Source organism: Suhomyces tanzawaensis (genome assembly GCF_001661415.1).
Source record: "Suhomyces tanzawaensis NRRL Y-17324 unplaced genomic scaffold CANTAscaffold_2, whole genome shotgun sequence".
Classification (NCBI taxonomy): Eukaryota; Fungi; Ascomycota; class Pichiomycetes; order Serinales; family Debaryomycetaceae; genus Suhomyces; species Suhomyces tanzawaensis.
In genome coordinates, this window is record NW_017963637.1 from 1,179,950 (window position 1) to 1,203,701 (window position 23,752).

At 43.3% G+C, this 23,752-nt stretch overlaps 9 protein-coding genes across 9 annotated transcripts; 4 read left to right on the forward strand and 5 right to left on the reverse strand.

The window, feature by feature from the left end:
- Nucleotides 1-667: 667 nt before the first annotated feature.
- CDC42 (Rho family GTPase) lies at nucleotides 668-1,243 on the forward strand (the record flags this gene model as incomplete). The annotated part of the gene is made up of 1 exon (XM_020209414.1): nucleotides 668-1,243. One exon carries the CDS (start codon nucleotides 668-670, stop codon nucleotides 1,241-1,243), a length of 576 nt encoding a protein of 191 aa, XP_020066097.1.
- An 827-nt stretch (nucleotides 1,244-2,070) lies between these two features.
- CHK1 (Chk1p) lies at nucleotides 2,071-9,318 on the forward strand (the record flags this gene model as incomplete). Its single annotated transcript, XM_020208736.1, has 4 exons — nucleotides 2,071-2,299; nucleotides 2,357-2,619; nucleotides 2,782-4,464; nucleotides 4,552-9,318. Coding segments are annotated over 4 exons (6,942 nt in total), but the record flags the coding sequence as incomplete, so codon positions are not given.
- A 59-nt stretch (nucleotides 9,319-9,377) lies between these two features.
- Nucleotides 9,378-9,920, reverse strand: GCF1 (Gcf1p; the record flags this gene model as incomplete). The annotated part of the gene is made up of 1 exon (XM_020208416.1): nucleotides 9,378-9,920. A coding segment is annotated over one exon (543 nt), but the record flags the coding sequence as incomplete, so codon positions are not given.
- A 669-nt stretch (nucleotides 9,921-10,589) lies between these two features.
- On the forward strand, nucleotides 10,590-12,254 carry TCP1 (chaperonin-containing T-complex alpha subunit; the record flags this gene model as incomplete). Its single annotated transcript, XM_020209734.1, has 1 exon — nucleotides 10,590-12,254. One exon carries the CDS (start codon nucleotides 10,590-10,592, stop codon nucleotides 12,252-12,254), a length of 1,665 nt encoding a protein of 554 aa, XP_020066100.1.
- A 518-nt stretch (nucleotides 12,255-12,772) lies between these two features.
- PCL2 (cyclin) lies at nucleotides 12,773-13,669 on the reverse strand (the record flags this gene model as incomplete). The annotated part of the gene is made up of 1 exon (XM_020208219.1): nucleotides 12,773-13,669. A coding segment is annotated over one exon (897 nt), but the record flags the coding sequence as incomplete, so codon positions are not given.
- A 1,142-nt stretch (nucleotides 13,670-14,811) lies between these two features.
- Nucleotides 14,812-16,050, reverse strand: VCX1 (Vcx1p; the record flags this gene model as incomplete). Its single annotated transcript, XM_020209402.1, has 1 exon — nucleotides 14,812-16,050. The coding sequence occupies one exon, from the start codon at nucleotides 16,048-16,050 to the stop codon at nucleotides 14,812-14,814; it is 1,239 nt and encodes a 412-aa protein (XP_020066102.1).
- A 586-nt stretch (nucleotides 16,051-16,636) lies between these two features.
- Nucleotides 16,637-20,514, reverse strand: CANTADRAFT_4966 (SE-domain-containing protein; the record flags this gene model as incomplete). Its single annotated transcript, XM_020209740.1, has 2 exons — nucleotides 16,637-18,155; nucleotides 18,383-20,514. The coding sequence occupies 2 exons, from the start codon at nucleotides 20,512-20,514 to the stop codon at nucleotides 16,637-16,639; spliced, it is 3,651 nt and encodes a 1,216-aa protein (XP_020066103.1).
- Nucleotides 20,515-20,721: 207 nt separating this feature from the next.
- Nucleotides 20,722-21,372, reverse strand: CANTADRAFT_48192 (uncharacterized protein; the record flags this gene model as incomplete). Its single annotated transcript, XM_020209552.1, has 1 exon — nucleotides 20,722-21,372. The coding sequence occupies one exon, from the start codon at nucleotides 21,370-21,372 to the stop codon at nucleotides 20,722-20,724; it is 651 nt and encodes a 216-aa protein (XP_020066104.1).
- A 452-nt stretch (nucleotides 21,373-21,824) lies between these two features.
- Nucleotides 21,825-22,217, forward strand: CTR2 (low-affinity Cu transporter; the record flags this gene model as incomplete). The annotated part of the gene is made up of 1 exon (XM_020209466.1): nucleotides 21,825-22,217. The coding sequence occupies one exon, from the start codon at nucleotides 21,825-21,827 to the stop codon at nucleotides 22,215-22,217; it is 393 nt and encodes a 130-aa protein (XP_020066105.1).
- Nucleotides 22,218-23,752: the final 1,535 nt, after the last annotated feature.

The following is a 23,752-nucleotide window of genomic DNA, read 5'->3' on the forward strand; positions in this document are numbered from 1 at the left end:
AGCACGCTGGTGCCATTTGTGCAAACACTTAGTGGGAAATCTGGCACACAATGGCCCGGCCTAGTGCCCCTTTACACCTCGAAACGGAACCACGACAAAATGCCAGTCCCACAGCACGGCACACTTACTAATAGATAGCGAGGCAGCGCCCCAGTTTCTTGGCTGTCGCACCAGCTGATAGGGCGAGCGCCAGTGCTAGGCACCAACCGAACGGCACGGCGTGTGGACCCTTGAAACTGGGCAGGGCGCCATCTGGTACCGTCTACCGCGGCACAACTTGCCCCATTTCCCCATGGCTGCCTGATTGTCCCGGTAGGCCCCAGCTCAGTCCCGCCACACACTCCCCACTAGCCGTCTCCCGCACTCCTTATCTCTTTGTGTAATTTGTCGTAGAGACTTGAGAAAAAAAACAGTCAAGGAAAAGAGACAAACAACAACAGATCAGATATCCAGGGGATTAATAGACCACATCGCCCGTATTGTTGATAAAGAACCCATCGAGCCGACTCGTCCTTATAGTACTAGCTGTTGATAGTTTGATATCGACCCCACCAGGCAAGCAGCTTACAGATTGACCACCGAGCCCAGATTAATTGAGGTACCGGAATCATTGATTTACCGTTGACAACAAGGCTGAATAGCTTGAACACAAGTACAAGACTCCAAAATGCAAACCATAAAGTGTGTCGTTGTGGGTGATGGTGCCGTTGGTAAGACATGTTTATTAATCTCGTACACAACCAGTAAATTTCCTGCCGATTACGTTCCAACAGTCTTTGACAACTATGCAGTGACAGTCATGATCGGCGACGAGCCTTTCACCTTGGGATTATTCGATACTGCAGGACAAGAAGATTATGATCGGTTGAGACCTTTATCATACCCATCAACAGATGTGTTCTTGGTATGTTTCTCGGTGATCGCCCCTGCATCCTTTGAAAACGTCAAGGAAAAGTGGTTCCCCGAAGTCCACCATCACTGCCCCGGTGTTCCGTGCTTGATTGTTGGTACTCAGACCGATTTGAGAAATGATGAAGTTATCTTGCAAAGATTACAGAGACAAAAGTTATCTCCTATTACCAACGAGATGGGTGAGCGCTTGGCAAAGGAGTTACGTGCGGTTAAATATGTCGAGTGTTCCGCTTTGACCCAAAGAGGATTGAAGACCGTCTTCGATGAAGCCATTGTGGCTGCTTTAGAACCTCCTGTGGTTAGAAAGAACAAAAAATGTACCATTTTGTGAGCTGGCCCACGGCTACTTCACTACACAGGAGAATCAGTTAGCTAGGCTACCTGTCCAGAAGCTGCCCTGACAGCTCTATTAGCATTCCCTGAAGACTGCATTCTTTTCACCTTAGTCTACTTCTATTATTTATCGGTTATGTCTAATACACGTTGATTGAATTCCTCGTAAAGGGTCCTTCACAACCTTATTCGCACATTTTTTCCTTCTGGCTACAAGACTGCACCTAATATGCACCTACCATTCGGTAATTATGGTGCCAATCCAGCAACGGTTCTGAGCAATCGTACAGTCCTGTAGTGTTTGAGACACTCACAAGCACAAAGCACATTCTTAATCTCAAGATTGATTGCATGGTAGATTTCTAACTTCAAAACCTGTTTAGAGCTAGAATATCTCAACTACGGTGAGCTCCAGCCCTCAGCTTCTCCACCTACTCGCTTAGGATGTCTCAGACTCCCCACAACCCCGATGCTCGCCATCGATCGATAGTGACCCCCAATGCCTCATCACCCCAACTGTCACTGACGCTGTCGGTTTCCATCCCCACCATCTCCCCACTAGATACGACCTCCCAGAATGAAACTGTGGTGGATCTCAATCAGATCAGTTCACCGGACTTACTAAGTCCCAAAGACTTGCCTCCATGCGAAGCTCATCACGAACCTTCTGATGATGGCAGCTCTTCATACTCACAACCGTCGTTCAATGAAATCAGAATTAATCGTAGTGATCTGTCTTGGACCCTCGAGTCCACGGAAACCGATGATACCCGAGACAGAATTGCCAACAGGAAACAGTTTTTGAACAATGCCACCTTGGGCCATAAATCATTTCTTAACAATATCAACTACGTCACCCACAATGACCACTATCTCAACGAAACCGAAAACTTCTCGTTATCTCCTAGATACGTTGATGGTGCTTATCAGGATTACGTCTCATTGTATCCTGACATAATCCCTGGCTATACTTTGCTCAAGCAGTTTAATTCGACTTTTGAGAAGGCGGATATCGTTTATCACGCAGTAACAACCAACGATGGAGTCAACACCAGTCTGGGCTCCATCCCTACCGGTTCCATCTTCAATAACGATGTCATCTTGGCGCCAGGCACGAACGTGGCCATTCGTCTTTCTCCCAACATATTGAAAAATGTCCCATTATCAAGATTCTTAAATGAGTGGTACATATTGTCAGGATTGAACGTCCCCCATAGACATAGAATATTCGGAAATGAGGCTATTTCTAACAAATACTTTGAATCCGGGCCAAAGTCTAAAGTGGATTACTCAAGACCAGACATATATCACCCAATCACCCTACCAAGAGATTTACCCGGAATTTTATATCCGGTTAAAGTACTAACCCTAAATGTTACAGACTCTAGTCAAGCTCCCAATAATGAGTATTCTGCTTTCTCTAATGAGCATGGAGTGAACATATTCAATGGCGTTCATGGTAGAAAATCAAGGAACAATAGTATCAACAGTGGTGATTCCACTAGCATACATAGCTCACCTCACAAAGATGATGAGTCCCAACGTGAGCAATGCCGTTTGGCCCTAATTTACCTTGATAATAATTACAGATCACTTCGGGATTTTGCATTTGAAGAGCAGGAAGAAGTGTATGATCTTAATAATAATTTAGATTCAGCTGCAAGTATGTCTTCGGCCTCTTCAATGAGTAATAACGTTTTTGGCAGTATGAATGGCTATTCTGGGCAAGGTGTTGGAGGTGTTACATCCTCGGGATTCGGGGGTTCCGTAAATATGGGAAATCTGTTGTTCGATGAAATTGCAAACAAAATCAAACAAACACCTAAATCACCATTGAAAGTAATTGAAATTCTTTCGGACATGATCAAGGTCCTTGATACTCTAGCTATCGTTCACGAGTTTGGAGTTGTCCATAATAATATTACTTCAATTAATATCTTGAAGTCTGAAACAGATAATACCGATGTCAAGTTGAGTGGATGGGACTTCTGCTTTACCATTCAGCCAGAAGATTCTACTTTTGATTATAGAAAACGACATCTTACTCAGCTTCCAGAATTGTTACCATACTTATCTCCAGAATTGTGTGGTGAAGCAAATAGAGGAGTTGATTACAGGTCTGACTTTTACTCTGTGGGTATAGTTCTTTATGAATTGTTGGTCGGTTGCACTCCGTTTTTTAGTGATAGTCCCTCAAAGATCATTCGAAGACACATTTTGCAAAAACCGGTTGCCCCATCGCTAATTGCGCATGCCTGGATCACAGATGATTTAAGTGACATCATAATGAAACTTTTAGAAAAGGATCCAGATAATAGATATAGCGATTGTCACAGTTTGATTAATGATTTAATTCAATCAAAGAATGAATACATTGATACTGTGACAAATTTGGGTGATTCTGTTGTTAGATACTGGACAAAAAGAGAAGATACAAAGGGTTATTTGGTGAAGGAAACCACCAGGAATCTAGAAAAGTGTGGGGTTGCCCCTATTTTTCTGTATCCAAGAGGTGTGTACGGTAGAGATGAACAGTATAAAAAGATTTTTGAAAAATATGAAAATCTATCAACAGGAGTGAACATGCTTTTCATTACCGGAGAAATGGGATCTGGTAAAACCACGTTGATTAATGATATCAGATCATCCACAATATCCACAAATGACTTCTACTTTCACTGGAAGTTTGATTCTAGTGAAACTAGTGTAACTATTTATACTTGCTTTTTGCATGGTATCAAGGTTATTGTCAACCAAATTATGTCTTCCTCTCAAGAAATTATTCACAGATGGAGAGATTTAATTATTACCAAGATTCAGGTAGATTTGAGAGTTCTCTTTCTGGTTATCCCTGAGTTAAAGGTATTTTTAGGCCCTGCTTATGATACCTTGGTTGAATCCGATCCCAGATTCCAATCTACCAGCCAGGATCATTTGGTGAATTTAGAATTAAAATTTAGATACATCATCAAAGCATTTTTCTGTCTAATTGGTTTTCAGGGCCTTACTATGTTCCTTGATGATATTCAATGGTGTTCTTTGAGTGAATGGGCTATGTTCGGAGAGATATTTGACTATTTTCAATCAAATGAGTTAGAGAATGAAATTTCCATCAAGATGGTTGCAGCATACACGGATAACGCTTGTGAAAATCATAAAGAATATGATCAACAAATTAAAGAATCGAAAGAGAAATCTAAAAATGGGATTGATTATTTTGTCAATAAATTGGATGACATGACTATTAATTCAAAGTCTTTACTCGCAGATATGGCTAATCTGGATCATATTGTCACTAAAGAAGAGTTACTTAAATTTTTGGGTGCGTCGAGCGTACACAATCATGTTTTCGAGCTTAAGAGATTGGAATCGAATGGATTTCTCGATTATATTAATGCTGGGTTTTCCTACATTCGAGACGGCTCGATTCTAGCAAGAAATGAACAAACTAGTATGTCTTCCATGTTTGGATCTCTTCAACTGTCCATTAATCAAATTGATGATTCTACTAAATTTGTTGCTTCGAAAATTTTTGAAATTAGCAAAGGGAATGTATTACTAGCTCGATATTTGATTGCATCTTCCTTATTAAATGGAGAGATTCAATTTGGAGAGTCCAGAATCAATAGCGGAAGCAAGTGGGTTATTGACTTGGAAAAACACCAATTTCGTACCGGAACAGATATCATGAATCATTTTCTCAAATCTGCTTTAACTGATAAAGCAAGAGATATTTTGAATTTTGCGGCTGTCAACAGTGACGGTTATTATTTCCATTTATCACAGTTAATGATCGTGTCTAACTTATCCTTGAAGGAAGTTTACGAATTGTTACACTTATGCGTTGAAACAGGTGTAATAATCCCAACCAGTTATTATCATAAGATTCCATTTCATCTAATTACTTCGGATGCATTCCCATTTGATATCTCTGATAGCAGCATATGGGAATTAGCAGGTCAAACTCGGTATAAGTTTTATCACGACTCAATTCGTTATCAATTTATCAATGAGATGAATGATAACGATGAACTCGAGGAATACCATAGATTATCTGCGTTACGTTCTTATAAGAGAATTTCAAAGCAAGCTGAATTCAGCATATCCAATTACCTCAAAATGGCTAACCATTTCAGTAGCTCTTGCGGTGTTGCTAGAGTAGAAGATATTGAGATTTACAAAAAGGTTTTAATTCAAGCAGGTAGATATGCATCTTCAACATACAATAGTAAGGCTGCGTTGAAGTATTTTGAAGCAGCTGACACATTCATTGACAAGAATGATACCAAGACTAAGTTGAAGAGCGTAATTACCATTTGTCAGTCTCAACAATTGTTGAAGCGATATGATGAATGTCTCAAATATATTGAAGATGTCCAATCCCAATTTGATTTTGATGAAACAGTATTTCTATTGGCAAAGGTCAAATGCTACATTCAGTCTGGGAGTTACGAGGAGGGTGTCAAGACTGCAGTGAAAGGTTTGCAGAAAATCGGCATCGATGTATATTATGACAACGAGAAATCTCGAAAATTGTACCACAAGATTATTGATAAAGTCCCCATTTCAATTCCTGAAATTAGAGAGCTTAAAGCTTCTAAAAAAGCAACTTCACCGATCATACTTTTGGTTTATGAGCTAATCTCGGACATAATTGTTCCCTGCTATACCACGAAGTTCAACTATTTAGCAAAGTACTTGGTTGCTCAATTGGTTACGTTGATAAAATCGTACGGAGTCTCTACATTTTGTTCAATTCCTTTATTAGACTTCGCTAATTCGTTTATCTCAAAGAAAGACAAGGCCTACTACATGAAAGGCTTGGAGTTCTGCAAAATTGCCTTAGACATTGTGAAATCCACTGAAAATGTGTCGTCTGAATTGATCAAGAACACATACGAATTTTACATCCTAACTGTCGCTGTTTACATTGAACCGATTCCTCAGGTGTTGAAATATTACGATATTTACATAAGATCAAAAAGACCTTTTGTGAGATCACACTCTGCTTCTATGAATTTCCTTACCGAAGCTTCGAAGTATTTGTTGTTTCAATTGAGTGGCTATCCATTTGATAGTATTATTTCTAGTAAGGTATCCGATCAGCTCGACTTCAGCACTTCAAATGGAAGTCATCTTTATGGATATTCATTATTACATGGTGACATCAGTTTGGAAGAATTTGAGGCCAAGTATCCTCTGGATGGTAATCCAAGGCACAACACCTTTTTGTTCCATGTTTCTAAAATGGCCTATTTGAATACTTGTGATAGGTTTAATGAAGTTAGAGATATGATCCTTTCGGGGGTACATGAATTGCTGGAGTATTTGCCACTAGGATTGGTGCATATTGGATACTCTTACCATTGCATTATTAGTTTGACTAAGTGTGATTTTACTGATCAGGAGCAAAGAGTGAGGGCAAACAAAATCGTGGAAGAATCGTTAGCCCTGTTTCAATTATGGTCAGAACTTTGTCCAAGTACGTATGAATCAAAGTATCGTACACTTCGTGCTTTGCATGACAAGTATAATGAGAATATCTCCCCTTTAATTATCTTGGACGCCTTTGATGAAGCAATTGACCTTGGTAGAAACAACAATAATTGGTACGATGTTGGAATGGCCAGTTATTTCTGTGCCAATTGGCTATCGAAGAAAGGTCATGGAACCAAGAGAGTCATTCACTACGCAAAGACAGCATTGGAAGTCTTTAAAATTCTTGATGACCGTCTATTGGTGGCAATGATACAGAAGAAGTTCGGTACTTCCATGGAGGATGGTTACAACTGGGCTGGCCTCAAAGTTCCCGATAGGCTGTTACAAGGAATCAAACCATATTCTTTTCCTGAGATGAGTGAGTCCTTAACCACCGTGAAATCTAAATTTCAAGTACAACCTGCTGTTGCACCAAAATCTAACCGAAGAGATAAAACTCAAAAGCAGCACAAAATATTTTCAAAAGGGGATTCTTCCACTGACTTCAATAAAGCAGTTAAGTCATGTTTACTGATTTCGGAATCGTCAACTGACACGATGATTGTCTTGAAGTTGCTAGAGAGTACAATTATGTTCATGGATGTTGATTATGGGGTGACTGTGATTCGTGAAGATAACGATGAGCCGCATATCCGGGCCATTGGGTCGGCAAATACAGTCTACAACGTAGATAATCAGCCTTTAAGTTCAAGAGGTGATATTTGTCCCTTCTCGCTTTTGATGCATGTGCTTCACACAGGAGAAATTGTCAATAAGGATGAGGACCATGTGATGTTCTCGAACAGATTTGGTAAGGATGACTATTATCAACGTAACAATTGCACGTCCATGATATGTATCCCTTTGAAAAATCAATCAGGGGTGTTTGGAGCTTTATACCTTGAGAATCAGAAGCCGTTAATCAAGAAAGGTATGCCTTTCTTCGATGCAAAAAAGAAGGATTTGCTTGATTTGCTTTGCAGCCAAGCTGCAGTATCATTAAGCAAGGCTAAACTCTACTCCCAAATGGAAATTGCAAAAAGCGCTGCTGAAGATGCAACTGCTGAGAAAGCAAGTTTTTTGGCTAACATGTCTCATGAAATTAGAACGCCTTTCAATTCCTTGCTTTCTTGTTCAATTTTCTTATTAGACACAGAATTGACAAAAACTCAGAGAGAATATGTGGAGACCATCAGAAGTTCGGCCATGGTGACCTTGAATATCATCGATGGAATCTTGGCATTTTCGAAAATAGAGCATGGTTCTTTTACATTGGATAATGCACCATTCTCCTTGTGTGACTGTATTGAGAGCTCGATGCAATTATCAGGTGAACAGGCTGCAGTTAATGACTTGGAATTGGTGTTCTTGAACAGATCGCAGAATATCAAATCCATCATTGGAGATGTCACAAGATTCAGACAAATCATTATTAACTTGGTTGGAAATGCTATCAAATTCACTTCAGCCGGGTCGATCATTGTTGAAGCAACTGCAAGAGAAATTAGTCCTGATAGAGTGGAATTGTGCATTTATGTCAAGGACTCTGGTATAGGAATACCAGAAGAATCCAGAAATAAAGTGTTCGGAGCATTCTCGCAAGTAGATGGTTCCTCTAGGAGAGAATTTGGTGGATCAGGCTTGGGTTTGGCTATTTCAAAAAAGCTTTCAGATATAATGGGTGGAGACTTGGGTTTCCACAGTTCTGAAGGAGTTGGTAGTACCTTCTATTTCATAGTAAATTCACAAGTTGAGTTCCATGAGAAGCCTGAAATTTACTTTGGTACGGAAATTGCGAAGTCTCTTGGTGTCACGAATCAGGTGTTGATAATTGATGATCATATAAATGGCAGGATGTCATTAAAGGAGACATTGGAGTACTTTGGCTTGGAGGTAACTACGATCAACAATTTGACTGAAATTCGCCAAAACATCGATGAATTCTCTTTCATTTTTATTCATGAGAGCCATTACGATAACTTCAAGAAGTACCAATCAGTGATCCATGACAAATGTAAGATTGTGGTGCTTGCACTGTTTGGTAAGTCATTGCCGAAGGATATTGAGGATCATTCAGTATTATTATCACCATTCCAAAGACTGAAACTTATCAACATCATAGAGAGCACAATCAACGGAGAGAGGAAAACAGATACTTCATTGAAGGTTGCAAACCATACTCTATTGGCCGAAAGATTTCCGTTGAGAATTCTTCTTGCAGAAGACAATGTTGTGAATACCAAAGTTGCATTACAACATTTGAAAAAATTTGGATATCATGCTGATCATGCAAAGGATGGTGTCGAGGTGATTAGTAGATGTGAGGCTCTATTGGCCGAATCAAAGTTCTACGATGTGATTTTGATGGATATTCAGATGCCTCGAAAGGACGGAATTAATGCCACAATTGAGCTAAACGAATCGTTCACTGCAAAGGGAAAAGAGGACTACATCCCCAAGATAGTTGCATTGACTGCCAATGTTGCTGGAGACGATAGAGAAAGATCTTTGAGCTGTGGAATGGTTGATTTTATTTCTAAACCGGTTGTGCCTAGTGAGTTGGAAAGAGTATTGACGTCATTAGGAAAGCAAATAAAGAACGGTACATAAGTATAGATTATTTAATATTAATAGAGAGATTATGCTTTAGAGGCATGGTAGAGCTTAAGTCTGTCTTCCACCCACTTCAGCAACTTTTTGGCGTAATCGTCCTTGAGGGATTTTGAGATTTCATATCTAGACTTTTCGTTGGGAGATAATTGGTTCCATTTAGCAGCCAATTCCTTTCCGATTTCCCCGATTGAACGGCCATCGTTGACGTAGTTTTCCTTCAAGTATAAGGCGTATCCACTGGCAGGTTTCTTTGGTTTTGGGGTGAAGACTTGGAGTTGTTCTTCATTGTAGTCTTCAGCTTGTTGAGAGAACACGTTCTTTTCGTAATCGCTCAATGCCTTCCATTTGGCAGCAGAATCGGCAAAAGTGTTTCCTCTTTCCTGTTTCATGAAAAAGGTGTAGCCACTCAATCTGCGGAAGGGTTTGGTAGCAGCGGCAAATACTTCCTTCTCACGTACCTGTCTCTTCTTGTCCAATTTCTTGGTCTCGTCCTTCAACTTCTTTTCCAAGGTCTTCAATTGATTCTTTTCCTTGGCGAGCTTGGCCTTCAAGGTCTCCTTCTTCCTCAGGGTGAGTTTCTTCTCTTTTGTTGATTGTTGGGCTTTGGAGCTCTTAACTGCACTGGCAGCCAAGAGGGCGCTGGGACGCATGGCAGGAGCCATTGTGGTGCTAAAGGAGCGTGTAGAGCTTACCGAGAGTGTTCTAAGGCCGAGTGTTATATTCTTCATCATGTTGTAGGATGTAGGATACCTGCAATTGAGTTGTTTTGATTTTGTTAGTGGTGGTGCCATGGTCTGGGTGCAGGAATTATGGGTGGCCAGGTTTCTGCGCGTGTGAGCGCCCCGCCCCTTATGACACTCGCTACAAGTAGTCTGGCGGAACTACACCATTCGTTCGTAGCCGGTGTTACCCATGAACAAGCGTAGCCCCGAGTATTCATGGTATGATACACGAGTACTGTGTCTGTCCTTATTATTGCAATAGTTTTCCCTAGCCTGATACGGCTCGTGCCAGCTATACTCCTCCTGTTCTGTCATAGTCTGGTAGGGACAGTCGCGCGAGCGTCGTTACCCTCTCGCTAATTTCCTCGCAGTGTCCTCACTACGCTCCCCAGTGCGCGCTAGTCATCGATACAATCTTCCACCACCACTTGGCCACCAACCAGTCGTGTGTTCGCGCTCAATTTTGCCAGCAGCAAATTTTTTGTCAGTGAGACTAGTGAACGATCCAGACTATACTATCCAACCATCACAATGTATTCAGCAGCACGTTCAGACACATTGTTCCTTGGGGGAGAAAAGGTCAGTGGAGACGATATCAGGAATCAAAATGTGTTGGCCGCCCAATCCGTTGCCAACGTGGTCAAGTCCTCCTTAGGCCCTGTTGGTTTGGACAAAATGTTGGTGGATGATATTGGAGATGTCACAGTCACCAATGACGGTGCCACCATCTTGTCCCTCTTGGACGTCCAGCACCCAGCAGGAAAGATTTTGGTCGAATTGGCACAACAACAAGACCGTGAAGTCGGAGATGGTACCACCTCGGTAGTGATCATTGCAGCAGAGTTATTGAAGAGAGCCAACGAGTTGGTCAGAAACAAAATACATCCTACCACCATCATCACTGGTTACCGTTTAGCCTTGAGAGAAGCCATCCGTTACGTTAATGAAGTCTTGTCACAATCCGTAGACAGCCTCGGCAAGGAAACTATGATCAACATTGCAAAGACTTCCATGTCTTCCAAAATTATCGGATCCGATTCAGAGTTTTTCAGTAAAATGGTTGTTGATGCCATGTTGGCGGTCAAGACCACCAACGGAAAGGGTGAAGTCAAATACCCAGTCAAGGCTGTCAATGTTCTTAAGGCCCACGGTAAGTCCTCCACTGAGTCCATGTTGGTTGACGGTTATGCCTTAAACTGCACTGTTGCATCTCAAGCTATGGTCAAATCTATCAAAAACGCCAAAATTGCATGTCTTGATATCAATTTACAAAAGGCTAGAATGGCCATGGGTGTTCAAATAAATATTGACGATCCAGATCAATTGGAAGAAATTAGAAAAAGAGAATATGGTATCATTATCGAAAGAATCCGTAAGATTTTGAACGCCGGTGCAAATGTTATTTTAACAACCAAGGGTATCGATGACTTGTGTTTGAAAGAATTCGTTGAGGCTGGTGCCATTGCCGTCAGACGTTGTAAGAAGGAAGATTTAAGAAGAATAGCAAGAGCTACTGGTGCCACTTTGGTTGGTAACTTGTCCAACTTGGAGGGAGAAGAGACATTTGAGGCCTCCTACCTCGGTAGTGCCGAAGAAGTGGTCCAAACAAGAATCAGTGACGACGAATGTATTTTGGTCAAGGGCACCAAGCAACACTCATCTTCATCCATTATATTGAGAGGTCCAAACGATTACTCCTTGGATGAAATGGAAAGATCATTACACGACTCTTTGTCGGTAGTCAAGAGAACCTTGGAAAGTGGAAATGTTGTTCCAGGTGGAGGGGCAGTGGAAACTGCATTAAACATATATTTGGAAAACTTCGCAACAACTGTTGGATCCAGAGAACAATTGGCTATTGCTGAATTTGCCAATGCTTTATTAGTCATTCCAAAGACTTTAGCGCTGAACGCAGCTAAAGACTCCTCTGACTTGGTCTCCAAACTAAGAACATATCATGCTGCTTCTCAATCAGCATTGCCAAGTGACACCAAGAGAAAGAAGTACAAATACTACGGGTTAGATTTAATTGAAGGTAAGATTGTTAACGAAAGTATTCATGGTGTTTTGGAACCAACCATATCGAAGGTTAAGTCCTTGAAGTCAGCGTTGGAGGCTTGTATTGCTATCTTGAGAATTGATACCATGATCACTGTGGCTTCAGAGCCACCAAAGGAAGATCCTCATCAACATTAGTTGATATGATACACGTAATAGATTTTATATAGTAATGCCACTTCGTCAAAATTAGAATTTTGTAGCATGAGTTGTTTATTTTTCCTGCAACTTTCGCCATAACCGTTTGTATGCACTTACCCCTGGGAAGAATCGTCTAAGTAATTGAGTTACACTTGATCGTCTAATTTGATCGATTAGGATGTTATTATTTGGGGATCGCCGAGCGAAGACTAAATAAAGATCATATAAAGTAGAATTAAACAATTAGAAAATATTACATTGGTATTGGTAAAGATTGGTGCTAATTAGGACAAGCTAATTAGAAACATGCTGATTAACGAGAAGTGAAAAATGAATAAATTTATGCCCCAGTTAGATTATGCCCATTAAGCTAATATCCTTCCAGAATTTGCTAAATTTACAATGGAAGAAGTAGATGTAGCTCTGTCCAATTGTCCATTTCTCCCAGCGTTAATGATATTATGTTGGTGATGGTTCACTTTGTAATTTGGTTTGCGGAGAAATTGTCCTTGTGAAACGTTTAAAGAATTGGATGACTTTACCGACAAAGGCATTCTTTTCGACTTAGTAGGGGTGGAGTTCAAGTACTCTTCTTCCTCTTGGGCCAAGGCCGACAAGCTGTAATTAGAAGTGGCGTTCGTCCTCAACGAATTTGAAGAATATGAGTTGGACATCGTCGAATTGTACGACGATATAGACATGCTAGACGACGATCTTGATGCAGGAGACATACTGTGGGTCGAGTATGGCGATGGGGGGTATAAGCTGGCGCTGCCGACAGGCGAGACCGGGGATGCAAGAGATCTGTTGCTGTAGGCGTTGGAGAGTCTGTAGTAGGAGATTTTCTGGTTGGATTCGTCCTCCATCTTTCTTGCCAACGACTGTTTGATCGAGGTCAAGAAAGGCTGTAATGCAATGATGAGTTCTTCCTCCTTGATGGTGATGTTCCACTTCAAGAGGCCCACGAGCTCTCTTTCGGCCATGTTGACCTCCTGGAGCGACAACAAGCCGTCGGTGTACTTGGTCCAGTGCTTGTTCAAGGGCGACGAGTCGTTCAAGGACTTGGCGCTCAAAATCAACGAGGCCAAGAAGATTCTGTGTCTGGTGGTCTCCATGCCGATGGCGTTGGCAGGCAAGATGTTTCTCAACTTGTTGAGGTAGATGACGGTGGCCATCAAGGTGGGGGTCTGGACGTTGGAGTACTTGATCAAGGTCTTGATGAACGACACCAAAGAGGTGTTCTTCTTGACGGGGCTGACCAACATGTTGGTGGAGCCTGAGGGCACCACGCTGTACTGGGGCTTGGTGGTTTTGACCTGGATGATCGAGCTGATGGTGGCAGCCAAGAAGTCGATCATTTCCGAGGACACTGGCTGTCTGGAGAAGATTTTCAAGGCTTCTCTGTCGGACATGGTTGGAGGAGGGGGTGAACAGAAATGGAGCCGATGAGTGAAGGTGAGGTTTATATAATTTCCCGCCGGAACTATCCACCTAATATACTTGCCGGATTCTATTTGTGGGAGACCCGCCATTGTTCACGATAATCCGACGCATGTCCAAGCATGTCAGACACCGCTTGCTGCGCAGTGGCTGTTTGATTACCTGCAGTAACGCCGACACGTCCACACCGTGTAGCTCCCCCTTGAGTTTACGTTTTCACGCTTGTAGCCGCCCCTTGGCGGCCTCCTGCCCAAGGGATGAGACACTACGCGAGTTTTTGCACCTATTGTTATGGTGATGGCGGCCCAAAATGGCTAAATGAAACGCGCGTCGTGGTCCACCACCGTGCCGAGCACCCAAACCGTCGTCTGAGCTGAGCGTGCGTGGCGACGGGTTCCCCTGGCAACTGGCAAAACAAACAGGCGCGCCTGGCATCGTCTAGTGGGCCAACACCACGGCTCTTTGTGGGGTGCAGCCGAACACACCCAACGGTGGCCTAAGTAGAGGTTTCATAGTATTGAAGGATGGGTGTTTCCTCGTGTGTGAGCTCGGGTCCTGCGGGCCCGGGTGGCCGGCCAGGGTGTTAGAAGGAGCGTTTGCTCGGTGGCACCACAAGCCATCCCCCATTGCCAGTCCCGCACCTGGTCCACATGCTGCCAGCACAATCCCATGCTTGGCTGCACTGCCACCGTCTGCATGGAGCCTTCGCCTGCGTTGCTGGACAATAACTACGATTGTTCGACATGCACTGGTTCTACCCCCATACTGCTGGGCCCCCGTCTGGGTGTCTATTTACCAACACTTGGGCGTTGAACAATCGGTGTTTGCATCGCTGGCACTGGCACCAAGGCGCGCGTGGCGACGCGTCTGCGCGCTGGGCGGCTACAACTACTGTTGGTTCTGACTAAAGTCACATTAGTGCTTGCATAATAGATATCCTAATTAGGCTGGCCATGGCTGGGGGTGTTCTGTCATGCGACGAACAGTGCTGCCAAACGTACAGACGCCAAAACGTGCACCCTGGCTGCGAGGCTGTGCTGTCATTTCATCGGCAACACCACCGTTATGACCGGAAACCCGATGGCTGCGTCCGCTACACCCGTGTGGACCGCGTTCAGTTGGCCACGTCGGGATAGTAGAAAAACGCCAACGCCACGATCAAGTACGTGCTCAACAACATGGCTCCCTCGAGCCAGTTGGACTCTCCGTCAAGAATTACCAAGTTGCTGATGAACATCGACACGAATAAAATGGCGGTTTCAAACGTCGAGAAGTACAACGACATGGGCACGTCGATGGCCCATCCCACCAACACCATGAATGGAGTGACAAAAATGGCGATCTGGAGCGAGGACCCAACCGCAACCCCAATGGCCAAGTCCATCTTGTCCTTCATAGCCACCACGATGGCTGTAACGTGCTCGGCAGCATTGCCGACAATAGGAATAACAATCAAACCGATAAACGTCTTGGACAACCCGGTACTCTCGACAATGTTATCGATGGAGCCCACCAAGTAGTCGGCACAGAACGACACCAAGATGGTGGCACCCACCAAAACCCCCAAGGACGCATTGACCGACAAGTGGTCCACTTCCTTGCCGGAATCGTCGGTAGGAAGTGCAGTAGTAATGATGCCATCGTCGGCCTCTTGGGCCTGTTCTTCAAAGAGGGACTTGTGGGTCTTCAATTGGAAAACAAGGTACAAAATGTAGATCACCAACAAGATGATAGAGACACCTCTGGAGAAACTCAAGATCAAGTCGTCAGAACTGCCGGGTTCAGGGAAGCCGATCTCCTTCTTTGGCTCAGGCAACGAAGCGTGGAATGCAGCTGGAATCATCAACCCAGCCGTGGCCAACGCCATCAAAGACGACATGGTTTGAGCCACGGTTTGGTTGAAGGTTTGTTGGACACGAGTGACCCCACCGGCAACAAAGCAACATCCCAACACCAACAACAAGTTGGACAAGATGGACCCCAACATGGAGGCCTGGACGATTCTGACCTGGTTGTCCTTCAAGGCGATGATAGAGACGATCAACTCCACCGCATTGCCAAAGGTGGCATTCAACAAGCCACCCACGGTCTCACCCACATGTTCGGCCAACTCCTCAGTTGCAAAGGCCAAGAGCGAGGCCAATGGCACGATGGCAAGGAAATTCAACCAGAAAATGGCGTTGGAAGACCATCCCAACTCGCCAGCGATGATCCCAAGCGGCACGAAGATCAACAAGTAGTTAACAGGCGACAGCTGGAACGTCTTGACCACGGTGTGCACGATTCCGTTCTGCACTCTCTTCAAGGGCCCAGGCTGGCCCCCAAGCAAGGGTTCGTTCTCAAAGTTAGGCATGGTTCTAAAGTTAGTATGGGCTGATGGTGGCTTATGGTCGTATCTCCTTGTCACCACTGCAGCATCGCGACCCTGCAGCTGGTGGTTCCCCGAAGTAGATGCAGTTGCTGGCACCAGTCTTGGCAGCAGCTTCCACGATCACCGCCAATTGCGCCAGCTCCTGGTGCTGTGCATACGTACCCTTGTAAAAGTAATGAGGACTAAGAGAAAAGTGAGATTAATTTATCAGATTGCTGAGCATGCTCGAAACCAAATGGTGCAGCCATAACAGACTCAGCCTCATGAGGATACAATACGGGCGCAGAATGTTTTTTCTTGGATTTTAGCGGTAAGCTGCGCGGAGTTCGCGGTGGCCGCCTGGGGACTGAAGGCATTTTGCGGGGAGGCTGGGGGAGTGCGTCGGTAAATGTGCAAACGAGGCGTCTGGTTCTGGTGGTGGGCCTCCTTGGTGGGACGTCGTTGGTGGGAGGGGAAAATGGTCGTTTTCGTCAGCCTGGCACGAAGGCCGTGGTGGCTGCGAAAAGTGCCGCCCAGCCGCAGCGTCGTCTGTCATTCTGTCAGGGTATTAATATTAGGGCTATTTACATTACGAAACTAGCTCGTTCCACAAGTAGGGCGTGAAGATGATAACCGCCGTGAAGAACGTTTCAAAGGCCTCGTAGAGCGCCAAAGGGAAGAGCACGAAGCCTCGGGCGCCAAAGTTGCAGTAGATGGCATAGAATGCCACACTGAAGAAGTGGTTGAACAAGAGCATGGGGAACGGTAACATACCTGAAAGCAACCCGATAGGTCCGCTCAGGAACGATCCGCCGAGCGAAAGGTACCTGAAGCACCCCGATTGCAAAATCTTCAACGACGTCTTGTCGGCAGCAAAGAGGGTGTACAAGGCAATGGAAAGTGTATTCACCACCGCGTCCAAGTTCTTTCTGCGGCGGTGGAACTGGCCCATTTGACGGGAAATCGAGTGGTAGTCGTCCAAATCAGCCACCTGTTTGGGATGCAAGAGTTTGGCCAAGAGAACCGCGTCGTTCAACCCCACCGTCATGCCTCCACCAGTGAGAGGATGACGCATGTTGAGCGAGTCTCCAAGTAAAATCAACCCCTGGTTCTCGCGACGGCCCTGCTTCATCGCAGATAAAAACTGATTGGGCATGACTCTGAACTTGCCGCCCTTCAACGCGTTCTTGAACGAGGGCTGCGTTTCCTTTGGCAATGCTGGCAAAACCTCGTTGGTCATGTAGTCCATCAACTCCCCGTTACTTTGCGATGGAGGCTTAGTAGAGCGGTATGCACAGAGGATACGGGTGTGTTCTGGTGAAATCTGATATATCAAAATCGGAGCATGATCTCCTAAGATCACATTACCCCTGTTCTTTGCTGGCAACTCGGCATTCTTCAACTCGAGCCCCACGAAGTATGAGCCCACCACAGGCACGTTCTTGGGGGAGATCTCCTTCCTGAACTTGGAGTAAATCCCATCACAACTGATGGTAAGTTTGGCATGATAGCTGCGTACTTGGTCATCTTGCTTGACTTTGACACCGATGACATTGTTGGGCTCAAACTCGTCACGTAGTATTTTGGTAACAGTACCCTCTATCCAGTCAACGTTAGGCTCGTCCCTGACGATTCTTCTCAAATTTCCCAAGAACTCACCATGGTGAAATGCTATTCCTCGAACTCTTTCGTCCTCATCCCACGCGTCAGTGTTGATGGTGGAGTCGCTGACAATTTTGTCGTTGTCTCCATGAACGCAGTCAGCAACCGGCTTTACTGCATTTGTGGTGTTGGCATCTGCCTTCAAAGGATAATCCAACTTGATATTTTGATTATGAAAACTGATATAGTATCCCAAAACCTCGATGGCCTCGATATTATTGATGGCCTGGGCCATGCCAAGCTCTTTGAGTGCCTTGATTCCAGCCGGCTGAAGCAACTCTCCGACGATACGGTCGGGTTTGCTCCAGTCACGTTCAACGATCAACACTTTTCTGCCTTGACGGGCCAAGGCGGTGGCTATCGATGGCCCTACCACACCTGCGCCCACGACTATCACATCGTATATTGAAGAAGTGGTCATGATCTCGGGAATGAGTATTAATCTTCTCGAGTATGCTTGGTTTGGCTAAGAAATCGGGTGACCTCTGGTGGCCTGCTAGTGAAATATATGTTGTAAATCAGGAAGAAATCACATTCACTTTATGTGTCGCCCAAGATGTCGCGGGTGTCGCGCCATCCAAAGAATTATGTCGTTTTCGTCGTTTATCGTATATTTGTGGAACGGCACTATATTAATCATACGATTCTATAAGTCAGGAGGTGTGGTGGTTACTCTTCATCACTCTCTTCGGATTCCTCCTCGGCATCCTCAAGCCAAGTGATGAACTGTTGTGTTAAGCCCCTTACATGGACGTAGTCGGGATCCTCGCGCTCGGAATCACTCCACCACTTGAGAATATTCTCTTCCTCCAAGATGTCAAGCTCGTATAAGATTCTCACGGCCAAGAAAAGGATTACCTGGTTGAACGACTTGTCTGCTGTAGCCACCTTGTCCTGGAAGATATTAAGCAAATCAACTTGTTCTTCGTCGTTGAAAACCTGTCTTTTGTACATGGGACCCCAATGGTTAAAAATCTTGGTAGCAGCATTTTTTGCATCCAAGGTATCAGTGGTGATAAAATCGATGATCTTATTCACCAATGCGTCGGTAGTAGCCAAACGCACTTCGTGATAGGTAACATTCATAGACATACGAAGAGTGTTCAATTCCAAAAGGGCCGTGTCCAAGTCGTGATTGTTGTTCAAAGCTCTTTCAACGGTTGCGTAAGCCTCCTTGGCAAAATCCTCTTCTTCTTCTTCGGAAAATGCTTCGAAATCAGTGGAAATAACAGATGATCTACGGTTCTTTCTCTGTTGTTTCTTAACTTTTTGAGTTGTAACCGATGCAATGGATTCGTCGGAAACATTGAGGGACTTAAGTTGATAAATTATTCCGCTGTATTGATTTGTACCATCGTCATCGTCAGAATCTTCTTCCAGATCAGAAGTATAAACAAATCCGACACCATCTTCTCCTACCACATTTGAATCTGGCTTCTCAGCACTTTCAATATTGGTTTCGCTGTCGTCATCTTCATCCGCCGAGTCATCGAAGGATTCAAACTCCTTCACTATTGGACTTTCGACTACCCTGGTGTTGTTTGCTAGCACCTTGTTGTTACCAATCTTTACATTGAAGCCAACGACTACCCCAGGACTTAATACATCATTGGAGCCTATTTGAGCACCTGAGGCAACAATAGCATGGTTTATAACGGTATTATCGCCAATAATAGCATTGTCCCAGATGTATGAGTTGCTGATGGTAACATTCTTACCAATCTGACAGTTCTTACCAATTACCGATTTCTGGATGCTGGAGCCATCACCAACAGAAGTGTTGGAACCAATAGAAGTACGGCTCCCAATCTTACACGATTGAGCCAAGATGACCTTGTCTTCCTTGTAGATATGATTGAACTCGTATGTGTAAGAGCTGTTTTCGAGTAAGTTGGAATCAGGAACCAATGGATAACACCATCTGGCCAAGATATCTTGAGAAATGGCATCATATGTAGCAAAGCTTTCCACTCTGGCTGCGTATTCGGAACTATTATCACTGATGTATGCATAGATGGTTTTCTTCAACAAATCAGAGGTCAACACACCCTTGACGAAGTCACTTCTCAAGGTTTGGTAATCAAAATTCTCTTGAAAGATCTGTGGAACATGAGGAGAGCAAATATCCACACAACAGTCGATCAAGTCATTACGTATGACAAACTCATCTTCTATGTCTTCCAATAATTCCGGATCTATGTTCAAACTGGTCTTTCTACCATCAATGGAAGGAATTCTGGAGTAGTACAAGCATCTGTCAGTCTTCTTATCCAATATAAACGTGCCTGGTTCGACTTGTGATCTGGTCTTATGCAAAGGAGATGCTTGGGTCAATACCATCGTGACAATGTGATCTTTATCTTGCTGCTTTTTGTATTTGTGCACATTCATGGCTTTGTTGAAATCAATGTTAGTGACAACGTCACCAGATACTAACAAGAAGTCACCACTGATAAGACCCCTATTGTCTATGTCTCTCATCACATCTCCGACGGATCTTGATTCTAAAGACATAATTGTAGTAATCTTAAATGGGGAGTTTTTTGAAACCCATTTGGATTTCTCAACATATTGTTGGATTTGATCAGCATGAGATGAACACATTAAGTACACTTCGTTCACACCAGCCTTGGCTAAAAACTCGAGGGTGTATTCGATCAATGGGACATTGGCCAATGGTAACAAACATCTGGGAGTGGACGACGTCAACGGCATGAATCTGGTCTCAAAGGAGTCGGTCAAGACGACCGCTTGAAAACGCTCATCCTGAACGACTTCCTTTTGCTTTTTATTCTTGGGAGGCATGGGTGCTTTGGCAGTATTGGTAAATCAGAATAAAAAATTTAAACATCGAGATCAGGTGTATCAAGTCACGTGACGAAACTTCGGCCCAGCTGGTTTAGTACCTGGCAAGACTGTGTAAGCTTATACTGACGTCACTGTAATGCATTGTCTAAGTTAAAGGGTGCAAAATATCTAGGTAAATATCTACAAGAACGGTTCTGGATTTCATTATTTGGAGTTCTCCTCCGATTCGGCCTTAGAACCTCTGGCCTTGTGGCTCTCCAATAATCTCTTCTCCTCAGCCTCTTTATCCAACAATACCTGCTTCCATGCTGGAAGTGGAGCGGGCTTCGATTTGTTAATTTCTTGCTCCTTCATAGCAAGTAGAATTGTTCCCAACAACAACACAATTGTAATGGCTTGTGCGTACATTCTTGCTTGCACGGCCTTCTGGGAAGTGGTCATGATCTTGTCACGATTAACATACACCCATGACCCATACAAAGAGCCGACCCATGAGGTGATAATCACCTCATACTTGTATTGGTTCAAGGTTGTAAAAATTTTGTCACTCATGGACAAGTTGTTCCACTCTCTGTACTCCTCCAAGAGCTTTCCTTGGGTATACGCCGAAGAGTGCATCTGCTTATCGAACTCCCAGGAGCCTTGGTCCGCAAAAAAGGCCCCAAGCGAAATGGTGGGCATGACAATAATACATGTCTTGATACTGGTACTGAACCTGTTGAAACCAGCGTGTCTCTTCTTCAAATAGGCGAACAACCCGGTTGACAAAATGGACCCATACACCAACCCCTTGAACCCTTCGGTGGTGATGTGAGAGATGTGAGCTTGCCTTTCTTCTTTGTCAAGAATCTTCATCGGTGGATGTGGTGATCAATTGCGACTCTGGAATTGAGGGTTATATCAGGTCCGGGTACTGCAGGTAGGACTCACCATGTATAGCAAACGACTTCTTTACACTCCCTCTTACCATGTAGCGGGTAGTCTCAGTTGGGGGCTTAGTGGCCAGTCGTGTTCTCGTGCTCCCTCCACTACAATTGCGCTTGGTCGTCTACGTACAACGCTTTGTTCTTATCTGCGCATGTTCCTGAGCATATTAAATGTCTAAACTGATCGCACATTTAGCTCGCTCCACTCCTGAACCCTTATAAGGTGCCCTTTCTCCATGAATCACTACTCTCCAGCACTTTCTCCAATGGATCACTCGGATATGGGCCATGGCATGCCAGACATGCCGGACATGCCACATGACAGGTGTTCCATGAATGTATGTTCATCTATGTACTTGGTGGATCCGTACTAACAAACAGATGTTATTTACGTGGGACTATAGAAACACATGTGTTATCTTCGAGTGGTGGCATATCCGCTCGTTTAACTCTTTCATCCTTTCCTTGATTGCCCTTGTCATAATATCTGCGGGCTACGAGTTCATCAAATCCGCCATTGAGCTGTGGGAAAAGTCTCATTCCAATACATTAACTGGGGCAACCGTCAATTCCAGTGCAGTGGCCATAAGGCAATACAAATTGAAGCACTCGTTATTGTATGGGTTCCAAGTTGGATACGCCCTTTTGTTGATGTTGGTGTTCATGACATACAACGGCTGGATCATGATAGCGGTGGCTGTAGGTGCTGCAATTGGAAATTATTTCTGGGGAGGCTTGGGCAGAGATTCTACTAGATCTATAGCCTGTCACTAGAACCTCCTTTAAAGCATAAATAAAATTATGATGAATACAATAACGAAAAAATTGAATAAGTATTATATTTGTCGCATTAGGCAAATTTTCTAAAAAAGTACCATTAGCAAAATTCGGTAGATCATCATGAAAGATAATACAATGTTTGCGAATCCAATGCTTCGTCCTTGTATCGTTTCTTTAGAGATTGGCAAGAAGGCTTAACATTAGTCCAGCATTTCAATTATTGAAATATGGATGGATCTAGCATGCCTCCATTGACTTGAGCTAACGGTATCGAGAGCTTTGTAAAACCATTCTGATGATACTATGGCAATAATCGAACATTGGCATTTTTCAAATGGAATAAGGAAATACAGGGCGTTTTTAAGAACAAGTAAAATTTTATTTAAGATAGGACATCAGCAAAATATGAATAACTCTAACTATACTTTATACACCATGGTCTCATGAACAACACTACAGCAATTGACTTTTACCAGATTAGTTTTTTTTGCTGATGGGAAGTATATTATGATCTACTGGCTATATATCTATTGCAATGGATAATACACCATTACAGTCAAGCCTTTTTAATTTAATAGATTTTAGATTCGTTTTTTGCTGAATTTTTTGCAACTTGGTGCACGGCACCTTTAAAAAGTAAATCGTTTTAGATCAAATTTTCCTTAGGAGCTGTGCCTGGGCAAGAAGAAAGACAGTTTGATGGTGGTTGGAAGACTAGCTAGTGTTCGCTCGAGAATTGAAGCCATAAATAGATACTCTGCAGAGAGAAGTTTAATGAAATTCCAAACATCCTGGACAAATTCAAAACTGACTCGGAAAGATGTCATTCATAGTAAAATCGTTTTTAAAAGACTTGATAACCAAATATAACGTAGTCAATTCAAGCAATAATTGAAATAAACAACTTTACTTTTGACTGAAGTACAGTTGCTCTCAGTTTCAACATTATAATAATTACGATATGAAGAAGAATAAGCTCTTATTCGCTACCGATTTCACAAAACATAAACGAATATGTAGAATATAGAAGTTTAGAAGCCCCTCTGTTCTTTAAAGTAGTTACTAAGTTAGGGATCGAAATGGCAATTTTCCTAGCTTTGTTTTTATGATTCGAATGCTTCTTTGAGATTAAGTGAAGTCAGAAATTTACCAAATACTTGTCTTACAATAAAAGTATTGACTCATAATTCAGAACGACAATGTCTGATTTACCTTAATGATAATGCTATTTCGTGATACCTAAAATTTTCGCTACAGACTACATTTTCGCGTCAAATTAAAAAAAGTAACTGGATTAGATGTAGAAAACAGTGGGGTGTTGTGCTTATGTACATAGGAGGCTTTTTTTTTTTTTTTGCTAATGGGAAGTATATTATAATCTACTGACTATATACCTATTGCAATGGATAACACACCATTATGGTCAAACCGTTATAATTCAATTAATTTTGAATTTAATTTTGTTTTTTCATGATTTTTTGCAACTTGGTGCGCAAAAGAAGGCACCTTGTAGAAGCAACTCATGTTAG